At 41.0% G+C, this 20,266-nt stretch overlaps 1 protein-coding gene across 1 annotated transcript; it reads left to right on the top strand.

The window, feature by feature from the left end:
* Nucleotides 1-10,232: 10,232 nt before the first annotated feature.
* LOC131224518 (F-box/LRR-repeat protein At4g14103-like) lies at nucleotides 10,233-11,334 on the top strand. Its single transcript, XM_058219890.1, has 2 exons — nucleotides 10,233-10,545; nucleotides 10,576-11,334. Exons 1-2 carry the CDS (start codon nucleotides 10,246-10,248, stop codon nucleotides 11,332-11,334), a joined length of 1,059 nt encoding a protein of 352 aa, XP_058075873.1. The 5' UTR covers nucleotides 10,233-10,245.
* Nucleotides 11,335-20,266: the final 8,932 nt, after the last annotated feature.

Below are 20,266 nucleotides of genomic sequence, written 5' to 3'. Positions count from 1 at the left end.
GATAGTTAACCCTTCGATGAAGGGAGGGCTTCGCACCCAATTAAGCTTCACAACTCAGAGAGTAGGAAAACGCAGAATTTTTATTAATCTTCAATTAAATGAAAAAAAGCTACAAGGGGTGCCTATTTATAAGAAAACCCTATACCCAAAAACTCGCGCTATGTGCGTAACCTATTACTTGGCGATGAAGTAAACCAAAATAAAAACCAATCAAAGAAATCTAAAATGTTTATAACGTTCTAAATAACATAAGTAAAACCTAAAATATGATCTAAATCTGACTAGTGGGCCATGATCATGGGATCCCATGATGGGCTTTTCGTGACTATCGGGCCTATTCTTGTGAATGAAAACTTCGTCTTCTAACTAGGAGACCCTCCCTGGACGTCGTCATCGATTTAGATTGACGGTGGGGCCTTCATTTTCTTGCGTACGTGCGTAGGAGGCGACATGCATGTGCGCGTGATGTCACCATCAATTCTCCCCGGCTGTGAAGATTTCACCACTGGCGAAATAAGACTCCTAAACCGCTCCTAGATGTCAGGCTCCAGTCTCTGAAACTCTTCCTTAGTGAACCACGTACTGTCTGAAACTGGGCGTGACTTTCATTTAATCAGATACTTTTGAAACCTACCGTCCGACGTGGATATTATCTGATGGTCCATAATATACTTTATTTTCTCTCTGGGTATGGGAAGGGTAGGTATGAGAGGTAGATGCAGGGAAGATGGGCCGAAATGAGTAAGTATGGGAGGTTGAGGCTGGGAAAATGGGTTGGGACGGGTAGGTATGGGATGTAGAGGCTAAGAAAATGGGTCAGGAAGGGTAGGGATGGGAGGTAGAGGTCGGGAGAATAGGTCGGGACGGGTAGGTATGGGACGTAGTGACTGGGAAGATGGGTCTGGAGGGGGCCATGGATTAAGGAAAAGGTTTGGGGAATCAGGATGGTTAGGTGATATGTAACTAGATCTTCCACATTAAATGTGGAACTAATTTCCATGGAAGGTGGAAGATCTACCTCATACGCGTTGAGATCGTTTCGTTTTATAATTTTGAATGGTCCAGCACTACGCACGTGTAATTTATGAATAGCTCCCTGAGGGTACCGCTCTGGCCTGATGCGGACCATTACAGAGTCTCTTACATTGTATTTCTTGAAATGTTTATGTTGGTCTGCAGAAAGTGAGTAATGTTCATTACTAGTCATGATCTTCTGCCTGATTTCTTGATGCCATGAATGAATGTGATGCGCAAAAGACTCTGCAGGCTCTGACGGCCTATGAGACAGTGACATAGGGACAAGATCAATAGGTTTCTCAGGTTTATAACTAGTAACGACTTCATAAGGACTGAGACTTGTGGACCTATCGACAGAACTATTAAACGCAAACTCGGCTATAGGTATTACGGTGTCCCATGTTCCTGTGTGCTGTATATCCCTCGTAGGGGGAGACTCATCCGGTAGATCATCAGGAACGACATCACGAAACTCATCCACTACCGGAATGTCCTCAGTGGGTAACTCTACACTAGCCTCTGGTGCACTCTCTCTAGCCACGAGGCCGCACATGTTGTACCCTTCAAAATAATGATCTTGATGTCCCTTATGGGGTGGGGGCACGGGTGCACGCACATGACTGATTCCTTGGCCACCTCTAGTCATTGGTTTATCCTCCTGGCCACCTGCCTAAGATTGACCATCTTCCTTAATGGTGGGGTTTGTCCTGAGGGAGGCCTCTATTTGGTTAAGGCGTTGATCTATGCTTCGTTCTAAGCACTTATCCCAAGACTCGATCTGTTGGGACAACTTGTTTAGTGACTCTAGCAGTTGTTCCATGTTTAGTGTAGGGTGCTAGCCAAAACCATGACCCGTACGTGTGGGCGTACAACTTGCTAACTCCACCTAAGGACTTTGTATGACGACTATATGGGATTAAATGATCCCATGCGACTTTATATGAGGGGACTATGCAATGTTACTCCAGTAATATAGTTAATAAAATAAGGGACTATGGACTCCTAAAAGCCAGATGTATGATGGACTAGATGTATGACGGACTCAAACAAACTAACCCTAAACAAATAATGTATTTCCCCATAACAACCCTAAGCTTTGATACCAAATTTGATGCATGACATGAAAATTAAATATGATATGCGAGATTTCAGGCTTAAGATCACATTAGTTCAGAAACAATTACACAAATTCCATATCCCACATGAAAGTCCAAACATTCAATTAAGGGGAATCTATGTGAGTCCAGGCTTACACATGATAGGGTTGGATCAATAAAAATTATGAACCAAATGATACTCAAAGATAAGAAATAATCACACACACATGCATAGTAATTAGTCCCTAATCTAAGGGATTCACCAATGTCAAATCAAGAAACCCTAGGGTAAGAAAATGGGCATAAAATTGAAGATTTGAGTAATTTAGGGTTAGGTTTAAGGATTTTGGGTGAAAGCGGAGTGAAAGAGAGGAGAGAGACGAACCAGAAAAGTACCGCACACGTGGACAACAACAATGGCCCAGACGCATGTGTATGTGATCTCGGTCGCATGTGTGTGGGGCCCACTATGTAGAAAAAGGCCACCTTGGCCCTGGTCGGTCAGGGATGGACTCCAAAACCTCCAAATCTTAGCTTGATCCGATGTATGGTTTGTCCGTAGTGCTCTGTTGAAGTTTCAGCCCTCCTGTAGGGCCAGATTCTGAAATTCTGATGTGGGGAGGAAAATTACTGCAATAGATGATTGATTCGAAGTGTAGATGATGAGATAAGATGAGAAGAAGGGATGGTAGAAGATGGGTAGTAGAGATGACAATGGTTGGGGGCGAACCGGGATAGATGTGGCTTTGCACCACGGTAGTTAACCCTTCGATAAAGGGAGGGCTTCGCACCCAATTAGGCTTCACAACTCAAAGAGTAGGAAAATGCAGAATTTTTATTAATTTTCAATTAAATGAAAAAAAGCTACAAGGGATGCCTATTTATAAGAAAACCCTATACCCCAAAACTCACGCCATGTGCGCAATCTATTACTTCGTGACGAAGTAAACCAAAATAAAAACCAATCAAAGAAATCTAAAACGTTCATGATGTTCTAAATAACATAAATAAGCAAAACCTAAAATATGATCTAAATCTGACTAGTGGGCTATGATCATGAGATCTCATGATGAGCTTTTCGTGACTATCAGGCCTACTCTTGTGAATCAAAACTTCGTCTTCTAACTAGGAGGCCCTCTCTGGATGTCGTCATCGATCCAAATCGACGGTGGGGCCCTCATTCTCTTGCGTATGTGCGTTGGGGGGCGGCATGCGTGTGCCTGCACGTGTGATGTCCCCATCATTTTTTGAGGTCAGTTAATAAATAAGTTGGGTTTGGATATGCTCCAACCCCTACCTGCAGCTATGTATTTTGTGTACATGCACACAGAGATGCATACATGGTTCCGGAGCCAGACCCCAAAAAAGCCTGGGCTAAATCTTATGATAGTTCATCACCATTTTCAAATGTTCGGTGACTCGTCCTCCTCATATGTGACAATCATGTATGGCCATTTGAAACATTCAAATTGTGGGTCACATTGGATGAGCCATCTCTAAAATCTCACTGATCAGAACATCTTAACCATCAAATTGACAACAATGAAAGGGGTGGTTAAAAGTAAGATAAAGAGCAATTTGGATTCTAAGGACAAAATTATGTAGTAAATCTCCCCATTTGGTTTAGCAACTTACACGGTCTGGATTACTACAAAACCATGCTCATGTGCATAGGACTGGTTGAAGAGTTTTTTAAAATGGCCGCAAACTATCATGGCTACAAAACTAAGCCATGTGCATGGCACATTTAGAAACCTTTCTTGAGGATGATGCTTACTAAACGAAGGACTAAAAAGAAAAATGGGTTTGAGTGGTAGACTCGTGGGTTTCAACACTGTGGTCATGGGTTTGAGTACCCATGAGGTGTGTGTATGGGTGTGAGAGTGTGTAAATAAAAAGAAAAAGGAAAAAAAGGAAAATGGTCACTAGTTTGATTTATATCCAACTAGATCAATTGAAAATGAGGATTGCATGTGTGCGATCATGTTAATAATTACATCATACTGCTCTCCTTTCATTAGTTTTTTTTTTTTGGTCAAACATGGACGTCCAAACAAAAATTTAAGAAAAAACTGTAAAACAAGTAATGTCTTCAAATAACATTTCTAAGTAAAGTCAATTTTAAGAAATTGATTTGAAAATTATTATTTACACAAACTTTCTGTCAGAAAAATCATTTTTGGATTGGCATCCAAATTGGCATTAGAGTATTTGGTTTGTTCGAAATCTTCCTGTACTGATTTCACTCTATCCAACTTTTTGATTTTGAAACATTGTTACGGGAAATAAGCCAATAAAATGAACGACTAATGGAACCTCACACTTGTAATGGAAATCGGGAATATTAGTAAATCACAGTAGAAGTTTCACATTCGGTGTTTGGTTGATGCTCATACTAAGTCGCTCTCTTTGAAATAGTTTGCTCCCCTCAATGAAATACACGGTACATAAGGCTTTCGACGTACTACTTACAGGATACAATCACCCAACGGATGGATTCGTACAGCATGCACAAGCCGCATAGAATTCTAACACCAAACCTCATAGAAAAACACCCCACTTTATACCTTTAAAAAAAGTAAAAAAGAATCATGACCTCTAGAGAGGAGACAAATTCGACAGGGAGAGTGAGCGAGGGAACGCCCATTTTAATAAAGTGCCGCAACACATGCATTATGAAACATATCCGTGATTTTCTTACGTTGGGTGCCGAAAATCTCCACGGAAGAATGATCCAGCAATTTCACAATATGGTGACACGATTTTTTTATTTTTATTTTTCAAGCAAATGAAAGCACATGTGGATATCATTGTCTAGATCTTTCACAGCAATATTGGTTGCATTTTGGTGAACCCCAATTTGGTCACATGTTGTTTAGGACCTGTTTGAGTTGGAGGTAAAATAAGGAGAAGGCATATATAGAATATAAACTGACATCAGCACTGAGAGAAGCAAATACCTTGCACCTGTTTTTGCTGCTAGAGAAGCTGTGAAGGAAGTGCTTTCAATTTGCATTTCTATTATTTTGTATGCAATTTTTCAAGGGAGATCTTTTCCCTTTAAATTTTCATTCAAAACGTCACATCAGAGGCAAACATCCCATCTATTTGATTGTTTAAAAAAAAAGTTTGCATCCATTGCTGAGAAAAAGCAAATTTGGTTTCATTTTCTTTTTGTGTAATCCAAATAGAGAAGGTATGAAATTAATGGGAAATTGTTGCTTGGGGTGCTTTTGGATTGGGTGAGGATAATTTATTTATTTATTTATTATTATTATTTTTAAAGACAGAAAAACAAACATCATAACATGAGCTTAGTAGAAAGGAAGTACCCTTCATTTGTTTGTTTTAAAAGGAAAACTGTAATGGAAACAAGTTTGTTTTCTAGCATTTCAATTGTTTGGATTCCACAAATGAATGAGTGGGATATGTGAAAAATATACAAACTAGAGTAAAGAACAATCTTAAAAGTAGACAACTAGAATTTAACAGTTTTTATGGGGTAAACATCAGACCGGAGGTGCAAAGGAATGGAAACAATTTCCTTCCCATTCATGCATTTCCAAACATGGGTACTGGTCTAATCAAGGGAAAACAGTATGTTTGCCATACTTTTTTATTCAATCCAAACATGCCCTTAATACTAAATGTTTTTTGGCCCAAATTAGTATTAATTTGGCATGCCCTGTGGAGAATGATCACAGTGTTAGAAAGGATGGCAATGGTGAAACTTTGATTGTTCATTTCTCTTGGGAATTACTTTTGATTGATTAGATGATAACAACTGAAAACTTCTTGTGAGCCACAAAAGATATGGATCAAGCTAAGGGGTCGGTTGGATGCCTGTAAAATCCTTAAGTAGGAATTTATTTATAGGTAATCAAAATACTTGGGGTGTTTGAATGGGTATATCTGGCTGTAATCAGATTCTGGGCTGTAATCCAATTACAACTTTTAGCTGTAATATGAAATGTGAGGGAAAAAAAAAAATTAAAAAAAAAATCATATTTTAGATTACAGGTGAAAGGAATTTTAGGTAATGACTATAATTTTTTAAAATTTCAAAGTAAGAAGAGTTGTGGATCATCTTCCAACAGCTATAAAGACCTAAAATGAAAGAAGAATATGAAAAAAAGAAAAAGAAAAAAAAGAAGTAAAGAAATGAAGGCATACCTCTCATTCTCTTTTTGTTACTATTGCTGGGGTTGAAACATTACAAGTGTTAGGTTGAATTACTGGACCCATTTTTGTGGCCTACTGAATGATTTGTTTATTGTAAAAATCAGCCATAATCTTTATTGATTTATGCTTATTCCAATGATCTATTTTACATAAAAATTTTATATGTGGTTTAATTATTTTTAAAGCATTTAATACTCCAAGTTTTATTGTGAGTGAATACTTAATTATATGCCTTGATGACTTTACAGATATCCAAACCCTAATATTTGAGCTTTCAGTGCATCAAGATCTGCATAACCTAATCAACTTGTGGGGTATCAAATAAACATTGTAGTGGACCCTAAGAGGTTTTTAATGATGGTTGTTCAGTGACCACTATTTCATGTGGTACAGTCCACCTAGGAGTTGGATCTGCTGCATTTTTTAGACCATGCATTAAAATGAACCGTAAATGCTGATGGACGGTCTGGATATACAATACATAGATAGAGGTGGCCCCACAGTGAGTGAAACTCCCACTAACGCGTTACACTGGTAACACCCAACCTACTCTCGCAAAACTAATGGCAGTAAAAGAAGCAATTTTCCCCCCTCTTTTCTTTTTAGCGTTTCCGCATTTCCTAAACGGGAAAAGATTCTCTCTCTCTCTCTCTCTCTCTCTACACGCACTCCCACCACGGTGGGATTTCACCCCAAACGGTAAAAAGGACTTAACTTGATGAAATCCACACCGTCAATCGGTACACTGATTGTTATTTGGCCTTGATCCCAATAATCAGACTCATTCATCTCTCATTGGTTAGCCAAGTCAAGGTCATGGTGATGGTCGAGTGGATTTACGTCATCATTACGGTGGGCCGTGTAAAAATCAAAGGTGGACGTACGTTTCTATCAACTGTTTCTTTTGGTGCAGCTCATTTGAATAACAGGTCAGCCTAATTTTTAGATTCTGGGCGTAAAGATGGATGAAAAAACTGATGGTTGGAGTGGATTGTCTATACATATCACGGTGGACCCCGTAAAAATCAAGGGTTGGTGTTCCTCTTCCAACTGTTTCTCTTGATATGGCCCATCTGAATCACAAATCTGCCTGAGTTTTTACTTTTAGCCTTAAAACTGGGTCAAGCTACTGATAGACAGAGTGGATTTCAGAAACACATCACGGTGGGGCCCACCCGAGCCACTCACCCATTTTCTCGCACGGACGGAGTCGGAGAGTCCGAGACCGGGAACACACGCACACTCGCTCTTACCTCTCTTCCCTCTCTCTTCTGTCTATAAAATCCCTGGCAAATTTCAACCCATCTCTCTTCCCTCTCCACCCCAATAACCCATCTCCCTACTCTCTCTCTCTCTCTCTCTCTCTCTCTCTCTCTCTCTCTGTAAAAACCCTGGCAAATTTCAACCCACCTCCTCTCTCTCTTTCCAAGAACCCATCTCCCATCTCTCTTTCCAATCCGACCTGACGAAACCATTGCAACACCGGACAGCCTTTTGTGCATTACTTCAGGTTCGACTCTGAACTGTTTTGGCTCGCCAAGAAATGTACCTAACCAGGGCAATTTGCATGATTTTGTTTTCATTTTTTATTATTATTTAACTTTTTTTCTTTTAAATATTGCTCGTATTTGAATTTTATTAATAAATATCGATTGAGTCATATAAAACTCGATTGGGTTCTTGACCCATCTTCCTTTGTGGGGCCCAGGAGGACTCACCTATGATCAACAGTAACCGTTGGATAGGAGAGGCCTACCTTATGTTGATCGTGGATGGAATGATGACCATTTTATTAATAAATATTGATTGAGTCATATAAAACTCGATCGGGTTCTTGAACCATCTTTCTTTGTGGGGCCCAGTAGGACTCACCTATGATCAACAATAACTGTTGGATAGGAGAGGCCTACTTTAGATTGATCATGGATGAAATGATGATTCTTTTATTAATAAATATCGATCGAGTCATATAAAACTCCATCGTGTTCTTGAACCATCTTTCTTTGTGGGGCCCAAGAGGACTCACCTATGATCAACAGTAACCAATAGATAGGAGAGGCCTAGCTTCCTTAGATTGATCATGGATGAAATGATGATCATTTTATTAATAAATATTGATTGAGTCATTTAAAGCTCAATTGGTTTCTTGAACCATCTTCCTTTGTGGGGCCCAAGAGGACTCACCTATGATCAACAATAGCTGTTGGATAGGAGAGGCCTACTTTAGATTCATCATGGATGAAATGATGATTGTTTTATTAATAAAATATCGATCGAGTCATATAAAACTCGATCGCGTTCTTGAACCATCTTTCTTTGTGGGGCCCAAGAGGACTTGCCTATGATCAACTGTAACCATTGGATAGGAGAGGCCTACTTTAGATTGATCATGGATGAAATGATGATCATTTTATTAATAAATATTGATTGAGTTATTTAAAACTCGATTGGGTTCTTGAACCATCTTCCTTTGTGGGGCCCAAGAGGACTCTCTTACGATTAACAATAGTCGTTGGATAGGAGAGGCCCACCTTAGATTGATCATGGATGAAATAATGATCATTTTATTATATCAATTGAGTCATATAAAACTTGATTGGGTTCTTGAGTACCATCTTCCTTTATGGGCCCACGAGGCCTCACCTATGATCAACAATAATCGTTGGATAGGAGGGGCCTACCTTAGATTGATCATGGAAGAAATGATGATAATTTTATTAAGAAATATTGATTGAGTCATATAAAACTCATTTGGGTTCTTGAACTATCTTCCTTTGTGGGGGCCAAGAGGACTCACCTATGATCAACAGTAATCATTGGATAGGAGAGGCCTACCTTAGATTGATCATGGATATGAAATGATAATCATGATTCAGTAATTACGCCCTACAATTTAGGGCATGTAAAACGGTAGGTAAGATTAATAAGGGGTATAACTGTTTTTACACGCCCTTTTATTATATGGGTTTGATCATCCCGTGGGAGTGGGAGTGGGGCAGTGATCAATGTAAAGTGTATCCCTCCTTTCCAATGGTCTAGCTTTATGGTATGCGAATAATCTACTTATTTAGTTTGATTATTTCTTGCGAAAATCCACGTAGTGGATCCCCACTATTACGTTGAATCCAACCATTTATCTGGTGGTCCAGAACTGCGTGCGGTTATTTTCGAACAAATTGTACTGGTAGGATTCCTGTAGCCATCTAGTTATTGGACCTCGTTTTGATTGTGAAGGGTCCACACACATTGAAATTTTCTGATTTGGATTGTGTGGTGTAGAACACAGCAATGACCTTGGTACTCTGTATACATGGCAAAACTCTGTGGGCCCCACTATGATGTATGTGTTTTATCCGCCCTGCCTTCCATTTTTCCAGATCATTGCAGGGCATGAGCCCAAAGCTCAAGTGAACCACACCATAGGAAGTAGTGGGGACAATGACTGCCATCATTGAAACCTTCCTAGGGCCCATATGATGTTTATTTGCCATCCAACCTCTTCATAAGATCATACACACAGACCTGGATGTAAGGAAAGCACAAATCAGCTTGATCCAAAACTTCTATGGCCCCTAAGAAGTTTTCAATGGTAGGCATTCAATCCCCACTGTTCCCTGTGGTGTGATCCACTCGGGCTTTGGATCTGCTTCTTTTTTGGGCTCGTGCCCTAAAACGATCCAGCAAAATGGATGGACTGTGTGGATATAACATATACATCATGCTGGGGCCCACATCGCTTTGCCACATCAACACAATACTAACCTTAGTGCTGCATTCTCTAGCCCACACTAGATGGACCCTCTTGATTGCAAAGGGTCCACACACATTGAAATGCTCTACATCACACAATTGTTGTTGTTGTTGTTGTTGTTTTCTTTGGTTTTGAGGAATAATCTCTAAAGATTTTGGTGTTCGTAGGTAGTGCAACAAAAAGAAGAAGAAGAAAGGTATGGCCAATGTTGAAGATCGAAGCTATGTTTGTGATAGAATTAGCAATTTACCCGACGACATTCTTCATACTGTGTTCTCTTTCCTTGGCGCAAAATCCGTCGTCCAAACGAGCCTTCTGTCAAAAAGATGGAGAGACCTTTGGATTTCTAACCCAAATCTGTACTTGGATGATACTGAATTTCTCAATCCTAGAACCAATAAGCGCAAGAAAGATAATGGATTTGTGGGCTTCGTCAATTATCTATTGATACTCCGTGATGGTACGAACATACAAAAATTCTGTCTCTCCTGCAATGGATTCTGATATGACAAATCTGAAGTGGAGAAGTGGATAGGCTTCGCGATACAACATTTCGTCCAAGATCTCGATCTTGAAATGAAGACTAAGATTGAGTTGCCTTTTAGCCTATTCACTTGCAAATCTCTGGTGAATTTGAAGTTGAGCTCTCCGTGGACTTTCCTCAAACTCAAGTTGCCTTTGAATGTTCTTCAAAATCTCAGAGTCTTGCATCTTCATCACATAAGATTCTCTGGGACTGAGGTCTTCTTGTGCTGTCCCTTGCGTGAAAATATTAGTATGAACAAGTGTGATTTGGGTGCCCTCAAGAGCCTCAACATCTCTAGTCCAGAACTACAGAAACTGGTTATAACCAGTTGGGATAATTTGAAGGGGTGTGAGATTTCTGTCTCTGCACCAAGGCTACAGTCACTTGAATTTCAAGGCGACCTCTCACATGGAATTTATCTGAGTAAACCTGCACCATTTGAGGCGATCATCGACTTCAAATATATGGAATATGTCTCGACTATGAATGGCATTCCATCATATGGAAGGATTATCGAGTTCTTAAACGGGCTCGAGGAAGCAAAATCTCTAACATTGTCTACTAAGTTTCTCGAGGTACTGATTCCTATCTTTACTGTATATGTAGATGGGATGGTGGATCCAAACCATTCATCTAGTGGGTTGTCTATCTTGGTCACTTCTACTTGGATTCAAGAACATGAAAATCAACCTCATATGATGATCACACCATCCTACTATTCATACGAGTCATTTGGTAACTTGGGATCTGTAGAGTACTAGATCTTCTAAGCTGAAATTTGCAAGGGGACTTTACTTAGGAATCCAGCTGCAATGTCTCAAATTCAAGGACACCAGACACGAGATGGCCATTGGTGATCATAGCTGGGACTTGTCTTCGCGACTGAATTTGTATAAGAATAAGAAGAATCCCTGTTTGATCATTGCTCTAGGGCTGTCAATGGGCTGGGCAAGTTGATGGGCTTTTGGGTTAAGAGTTGCTGCTGGCTCAATCAAGTACTGTTTAGGGTGGCGAGATAGAGACCACATTGATGTCAATGAAATCGACTATGAGAAATGGTTTAAACAAGCAATCTAGGCAGGATACTCTTATTGAGGGTAGGTAGGCGTCATCAAGATTCCTTGCATATATTGCTGGTTTAGACAAAATTCCAGGGCGATTTTATTGAGGTTGTATGGTTTCTAGGTATTCATACCAGTGTTCGATCGCATTACGTATCGCACACTGGTGTTCGAAATATTAAGCATCGCATTACGTATCGCACACTTGGGATACGGATACATATCGTTATCGCGTGGGATATATCGGTTATATTATGGAACCTATCATTATTATTGGAAATATAGGAAAACATTGGGAAATTGGTCTAATTTTTCAATGAAACTTCAGTGATTGTTAAAAAAGATATCAATATATTTATAAATTAATCAAAACATTACAAAAAACAAGTGCGTGTAATAGGTTTTCTTTGTATGGGATCATTTTCATTTTATTTTTCTATTTTTCATTTTTTTACACACGTACTTACAACCAGGTTATTTTTCAACACAATGAATACTCAAACCCATGACTTCATGTTGAAACTCTTGTGAGTCTACCATTGAGGCACAAATAAGGACCCAAAATCTATTCATATATTGTCTAATTGAATTGATGTAAGTATATTGAAATTCTATTCATATCATTTATAAATGTAAAAAGACACGTAGAAATACAAGCAATACATTCAAAAGAAAAATAAGAATCACTAGATCAGGTTACATGTATGTTTAATTTTATGTTTGGATACAAAGATGGCAATCTATTTGTGAGAAATTAGAAAATTTTGATTATTTTTAAATTTTTCTGCAACTAGCCATCTCCTCCAAATCTCGAAATTGAAGATTCCAAAGTATGAAAAATCATGGATTTGTCACAATTTGACATCGATTTAACATTATTTACAGAAAAAAAAAGGACCGAAAATTGAAAATGGTCACCGAATCGAACATGTGAGATATATCCCAGTATTTCGTATCGCACGGGTGGGACACAAGATATATCGTGGGATATATCGGCCGATACCATCAATACTTAAACACCGATACACACTAAATTCTAGTTGAATAAAGGAAGTGGTAACCCTTGAATCCATTTGATTTGAGATTGAATCGGGATTGCTGTCTTTGCAGCTGGCCTGGGCTGAGTTAATACCATGTCCAAGCCCATCCATTTGATTGGATGGGCTTGGGCCTGCTTCTCAATTGATATCTTACTATTTTTTTTCTCTATTTCATGTGCTCAACGATGGTCGATACCGCTGTTTGTAAATCTTAAGTATTTGAAGCTGGTCACGAATTACATCGTGAAATATGACGCAGAACTCTCCCAGCTTAAAGACATTTGTTATAGATAGGAGCACGGTAATGACCCACGCTTAACTTTTCAATCAAGAAATGAATGCAGGCTGCTTGTTTGGTTTGCCTAATGCATGGGCCAGAAGATGTTTCAAGCATGCAAGGTCTGGCCCACCTGACAAGAGTCTGGATCTCTTGGGTGCAGCCCAAACCTAGCACTGTGGCCTACCATGCTGTTCGTGTGACATCTATTCTGTCCATCATTTTCGCTAGCTTATGTTAGGATAATAGTAAAAAGTTTAGGCATCCATTTCTCAAATGGGCAACAACACAAGAAACAGTGGGGATTGAAAGCTCACAGATGAAACTAACTTGGGGTCCACAAAAGTTCTGTTTCAGGTAGATATTCACATTTTCCCTTTATCCCGACGAGAATCATCTTTTATACAGGTAGAGCTGGGCATCGAGTTGAGTCGTACCGAGTTAGGGCCGACCCGACTCGATCCGGTTTTGAAATAGGCCTGACTTGAACTCGAACCAACTCGGTACCGAGTCCAGCATGCTTGACCTGATCCAAGTCTGGGTTTGGCCTGAACTAATCTAGACTGAGTCCAACCCAGTCACAAGTACCAAGTGGGGTCGAGTTGGCACCGAGTCGAGTCGGGTGCAACGGGTATTCACGGGCTAAAATCACCACTCAAAGCCTAGATTCACTTGCTAGAAATGTAGCCTCTCCATCAGCTACAAGGCATCTCAGATTTGAATTTTATTTATTTATTTATTTATATGTACGAGTCAAGTTTCAGATTGAGTCAAGTCAGTACCGAGTTGAATTTCGGGTCGAGTTGAGTTACTGGGTGACTCGAACTTGACTCGATTTGAGTTTGGATTGGACGAAATCAACTCGATTTGGATTGACTCACCCACTCGTTTTGGATCGAGTTGGATGAGTCGAGTCGTCCCGTGCCCAGCTCTACTTCCAACCTGTACTGTAGAGGTTGGAAGGCATGTAAAACATCACAGTGGGGCCCGAGAAAGTTTTCAATGATGACCATCTAATCCCCATTTTTACCTATGGCGTCGCCCACTCGAGCCATGGATCTTACTCATTTTGGACTCTCATCTCAACATGAACTAGCAAAATTGATAGATAAGAGTGAATGACACACAGACTTCATGGTGGGCCCAAGACAGGAATAGGCTCAGGACGTCTCAGCCTGGTTACAACTGTATTTATAACTGTCCAATTTCACACTTAAACTGTCTTTCTCTCACATTATATTGAACATATTCAATTCAAGCTCTGATGTGTGCTTACAAGGGAGGAAGTGGAGAAGAAAAGAAATTTTCATTGGATTTCATCTAAAATCTTCAAATGAAAGCCAAGGTGAGACAGTTTGCAGGATGTGATAGCAAGCTCGAATTCAAGAAATTTCTCCTTAGCGAAGACAATGAAGTGGAAAGATTCACTTTAGTCCCTCACAAGACAACAGTGCAATCTCATCTACAGTGGCTACAGAGGACCCACATGTCAATGTAGATGTTTTATGGGCCACAGATTTTGGCGACGTTGTTGCATTAAACATAAGGCGTGTTTGGATGGTCTGTTGAATTGAAGTAGAGGAAACAAAGAATAATGGAAAACAAACATTCCTGAATCAGGTATCATTATTCTAATTTGAATGAAGTCGGCATTGCATTTCATGTATTTTAATTCAGACTCAAAATCTTCTGAATTTGCAGTTTGGGTCTTTTTAAAATTCCTCTTTGTTGTGCTTTAATTCCTGTGATTCAAATTCAATTGTCATTCTACAAACTATTTGACATTTGTGGACTTTATTGTAGTGAATCTTTGATGCCGTTTTTCCAACTCATTTTGAAACAGATCCGAATCTAATATGGACCACACCATGCAAAACAGTAGTGATTTACCATTAAAAACATCATGTGGGCTACAAAAGTTTTGGATCAATCTGATATTTGTGTTCTACATTCATCCAAGTTTGTTTGAATTTATTTTTAGGTTGGATGTCAAATAAACATTACTGTGGGTGCTAGGAAGTTTTTAATGGTAGGCGCTCAATCACTACTGTTTCATGTGGTCCACCTGATTTTGAATCTCCTTTCGTTATGGGCATACACCCTAAAATGAGTTGGAAAATGGATGGACCGGATGGATATACATCAAATCTATCAAGGCAGGGCTCACTGTCACAACCTGTTTGAACATGGTGGGCTACCAACTTTACGGAAACCTACTAAACACGTCGATTGAAGTAACATTCCTAAACACGGAGAATTTTGTTGTTGTGCATCTCATCTCTCTCTGTAAGGCCCGTATCCTAGGCCGTACCATTCCACAGACTCCCGTGATCCTCCCCGTTGAATTCTGGCAACCCTCGACTTGTAATCGGCGTTTGCGTGAAGTCGCATCCTATGATTCTGAGTCGGCTCGACTTAAAACTTATATCATAGTGACCGCGCCGTCGCCGCAGTTCCAATGCCGCATCTTACGTACTGATGCGATACCCAGGCCAGGAGTTGTCGGCCGGCGTATATTCCGAAGAAACGCCACATGTTGCGAATTCCGAGAGAATCTTTACAACCCATCACATCAATCAATCAAGTACAAGCAAGTACACAACCCATACCCTACCCATCCCTCTCTCACCCAAAAGTTACAATTCCTATACCTTTCCATCCCATCTCTTACACAACACCACTTCATCCATCACTCACACATCACTAACCATCCCTTTTCATCTCATCACCTCTCTCTCTCTCTCTCTCTCTCTCTCTCTCTCTCTCATTCTCAACCCATTTTCCAAGCAACCCAAGAGAGAGCAATCGTCCAAGCTTCCCCAAGGAGAACCCCAAGTGTGGCCCAATTCCTACCCCCTTCATCTCTCATCCTAGCCCTTCAATCCTCATCTTCCACCATCAAAGTTGAAGCCAAGGAGCTAAGGAAGCCAAGGGACCAAGGAGTATAATTAGTGGGTGATCCATCGTTGATTTTCATTTGAGGGTCCACTTGTGATGAGACCCATTTTGATGTATGTGTTGTAAACAAAGAGGGACCCATAGTGGTGGGGCCCCTCCACTATGTCGATCTCTGTCTGTCTGTCTCTCTCTCTCTCTCTCTCTCTCTCTCTCTCTCTCTCTCTTTCCCACATTTCATGGCCCACCTATGTTGTATGTATTTTTATCCATGCTGTCCACACATGAGACCACTTAATGTAAGTGTTTCATCCACCGTCCACACGTGTGGACCACCTCGATTTATGTGTTATATTTGCACCGTCCAGCAGCAAGCACTACTGGAGATGCTAGGCACAAACATCAGCCTATTCAGATCGGGTGGGCCACGTACATGTGGACCCCACCTCAATGTATATGTTGTATTCACACTGTCCAGTAGCTGGACGGTGGGTACTGTATGATGCGTGTGTTGTATCTACTGTCCATCTATGTGGACCCGACCCGTAGCACGACTGCCATGCTGGTAGGACGTTATCAAGCCCTGATGGCCCCACATGATGCATGCGTTACAACCAGCCATCCATCATAGTTGCTGATGACGTCAGCAAGTTCTTTGGGTCCCGCATGATGTATGTGTTTCATCTATACCGTCCAACCATTTGATGTGGACCCCACCATGGCAACGTGTTGGGCCCACATTGTATTGATGTGTTTCATCTACACCGTCCAATCAATGGACGGTGGGTGCAGATGGGTTGGAGTACCCCACACAGCAACAAGTTGTTGTACTGCCCGTCAGCAAGTCCTGTGATCCCACTTGAGGCGGGGATTTCATCCATGCCGTTCATCCATCTTCAGCAGCAACAACAGCTGCCGTTGACATCAGAAACTTCTGTGGGCCCCTCATGATGTATATGATGTATCCCAACCGTCCATCATCTGGACGATGGGCCCTAGCAGCATGGCTGCTATGCTGGAATGACGACATAGTTCTGTGGGGCCCGCTGATGTATGTGTTACATCCAAACTATCCATCCAGAGGGTGAGCTCGTCTTAAGGCTTGAGATTAAAAATAAGACAGATCCACATATCAGGTGGACCACACTGCAGCAAACAGTGGAGGATTGAACGCCTACCATTGGTACCCCTTTTGGGAGCACAGAAGTTCTGGATTAATATGATATTGTTTTTCCTCTTAATCCAAGTCTTTGCGACCGTATGAAAAGATTGGGTAGAAAATAAACGTTATGGTGGGCCCTGGGAATTTTAAACGGCGGAAATCACTATCTCCACTGCTATTTGTGGTATGGTCCAGATGATCCTCCGATATGATTCATTTTTGGGGTAATGCTCTAAAATGATATCCCAAATAGATGAATGAAGTAGATGGTGCGGCCCAATGTGATGTATTTGTGGCCCGTGCATAGGGCCAATTGTGGTATATTTAAGGCCTAAATAAGAGGCCCATTGTGATATTTTATATATATATATATATATATATATATATATATATATATAGGGAAAAGGTAATATGCGCTTGAGCTCATGATAAGCTCCCATGAGGTCGAGCTGTGTGGGCCCCACCGTGATGCGTGTCAACCATCTACCCCATCAGTCAGATGCACCATTCCATGGTGGGCCTAGGTCTCAAAAATCAAGTCAATCCGTGACTTGTGTGGGCCACACCACATACAGAAGTTGAGAGGGGCTACCCTCCATTAAAACGTTCATAATCATTTAAAGGGCCCACCGAGATGTGGCTTGCAAATCGAGCCCATCCATTATGTGTGTCTTACTTGAATGAGGGTTCAGACCAAGTTTCAGATGCATCCAAATTTCAGGTGGGCCTCACCAAGTGATTTAATATGTTTTAGGCATGTCTTCACATGATTTTAGATGGTATGGCCCACCTGAGTTCCCTATATGGCTGATTTTTGGGATATCCCATAATTTAGAGGGGACCCATCAATTGCATAGTGTTGATGGTCAACATGCAACACGGTGGGGCCCACACAGCTCGACCTCATGGGAGCTTATCATGAGCTCGAGCGCATAGTACCTTTTCCGATACACACACACACACACGGCTCGTGTATGAGGCCCATTGTGATGCATATTCAGCCCATATATGAGGCCCATTATGATGTATATTGGGCCCGTGTGATTGACCCATTGTGATTTATTTGAGGCCCATGGGATGTGGCCAATTGTGATGTATGAGGCCCACCTTGATGTGTGTATTGTATGCATACTATCCATCTGTCCCTCCAGAGATTTTAAGGGCCGAGGGCCCCGTTGTGATTCCGATTCCATTCTCAAATGGACCTTACCTTGGGAGCATGGTGGTTAAATGTCCACGTTGTAAATGGTGGTTAAATGTCTCTGTTGTACATCTCCCTAGGGCTCATTGTTAAGCTCATGACCATCTTACCTTTTTGGGGCTATCCTAAACCATTGGGCCCCCATAAGTGTTACCTGTCTTACCCTAGAAGGCTAACCCAAACCATTGGCCCCCATTCATGATAGTGCTCTCCACCACCCTTGTGGGAATCACCATAATTTGTAGACTCACCTTATTGTATTAGGCCCATAAGAAAGCCCAACTTACCATATAGAGTGGGTGAGGAAGCCCACTTAATATACTAATTAGGGTCATCATCTTGACTTCCATTATTGCATGATTCACCCCATGAGGTTCATCCTCGATATAACATGGCATTTAGGCCGCCACTATATATATATATATATGGGAGAACATCATTACCATAGATCATGCTTAGCATAACCTTATGATTCTTGCCCATGCACGTCATGTGTATTGTCGGGCTACCCCAAAACATTGGACCTCATTAATAAGGATGCTTTCCACCATATTTTGTAGAACTACCCCAAGCCTTGGAACCCTCCTCATGATTTGTATCAGACTTTCCATAGTAATGTGGCCCATCTAGATGCATGTCTTGCCCAAGTTTAGTAACCGTACCTAAGGCCCACTTAGGTATTGAGCGGGCTACCCAATTCGTTTGAAGGGACACATAGTCCTAGTTGTAGGAACTCCACCAAGCCCACTTTGTGCATAAATCGAGCCCCATAAGGAGGCCCAATTTATTCATGATGAGAGGTTGAGAAAGCCCAATTGTTCACCCTGTTAGCTCACCTTGTGAGCTTGCCTTGTCATATACCCACTTGACTCACCACAAGAGAAGTATCCTACCCTCGTACCCCATTTACTAGGACCTCGTCACATGTACATATCATCCGCACCGTCCATCTCTTTGTTGAGATAAGTGCGAGGTCCATCCTTAACATTAGTGTATCATCTAGGTCATCCGTCGCTTAGTACATCATCGCCCTTGCCGTAGATAGAAGAAGTTGTAGTATCAGGTTTGGTATATTCACTATGTAGAACCTATCTCGTCTTATGGACTAGACCCGTTGTCCCCGTCTTGCAGAGCTAGAGCTGGGCATTTCTGACCCAATTCGATGGATCCGACCCGATCCAACCAGATCTGATCCGAATCGAACCGAACCAACGGCCTGGATCATTGCGGTTCGGGTCGGATCAGGCAGATCCGACAGTTTATTGGATCGGGCTTGGATCAATGTCAATCCCGGATCGGACCGATCTGAAATATGATCCGATTGGATCCGATCCGATCTGGACCAATCCGATCCGGGCCATATATGGTGTGTCTTTTATAGTTTCTAATAAATTTTATTTTATATATGTATGAACACTGATGAACTAATTCTTAATCGCATACTTTCTTTAGAGTAAATAGATAAATACACTATTATTATAAAGAGCTGGGCATGGCTGAAATAAGAAGTACAAGTGAAAATGGAAAAAAGGGGGGGAGTTGATAAGAACTTACATAGGTTTTTACCCGGTATGCTGAAAATCATGATTCTTTTGCCATGAGAGTTGTAGAGAGAGAGAGAGAGAAAAAGAGAAAGAGGTGCAATTTGTTGCTTATTGCTTGATATGTAAGGCAAACAATTCAAATGTTCAAGTGAGCAGTAGACAGGAAGCGGATTGGCTGGTGTACCTCACACCAGCCATATAGCTGCTATATTGACGTCAGTAAGATCTGTGGTTTGATATCCAAACTGTCCATCCATTTGGCGAGCTTGTTTTAAGGCTCGAGACAAAAAATAAGATAGATCTAATGTGACACCTCGAATTTCAAGAACCCGAGTACACGACTTGTATTCCTAAAACCCAGGTGTTAACTGAATAACCATGATGATTAATAGAAAATCAGAGTGCAAGTAGTGGGAAGCAACCATAGCATAGATATGAGTAAAGTGTGAACAATATCCTGATCCACTCAACTGGGGGCCAATATACAAAAATCCTTGAATATAGAAATAATAA

The sequence above is a fragment of the Magnolia sinica genome, chromosome 1 (genome assembly GCF_029962835.1).
Source record: "Magnolia sinica isolate HGM2019 chromosome 1, MsV1, whole genome shotgun sequence".
Lineage (NCBI taxonomy): Eukaryota > Viridiplantae > Streptophyta > Magnoliopsida > Magnoliales > Magnoliaceae > Magnolia > Magnolia sinica.
The sequence above is the reverse complement of the archived record's forward strand: the minus strand, read 5'-3'. Positions and strand labels throughout refer to the sequence as shown.

What these genes read in the sequence shown, in the direction of transcription:
- LOC131224518 (XM_058219890.1), top strand. Translation starts at nt 10,246, where the DNA reads ATGGCCAATGTTGAAGATCGAAGCTATGTTTGTGATAGAATTAGCAAT. An exon ending in TCTGTCTCTCCTGCAATGGA is followed by an intron (nt 10,546 to 10,575) that starts TTCTGATATGAC and finishes GAAGTGGAGAAG; the next exon opens with TGGATAGGCTTCGCGATACA.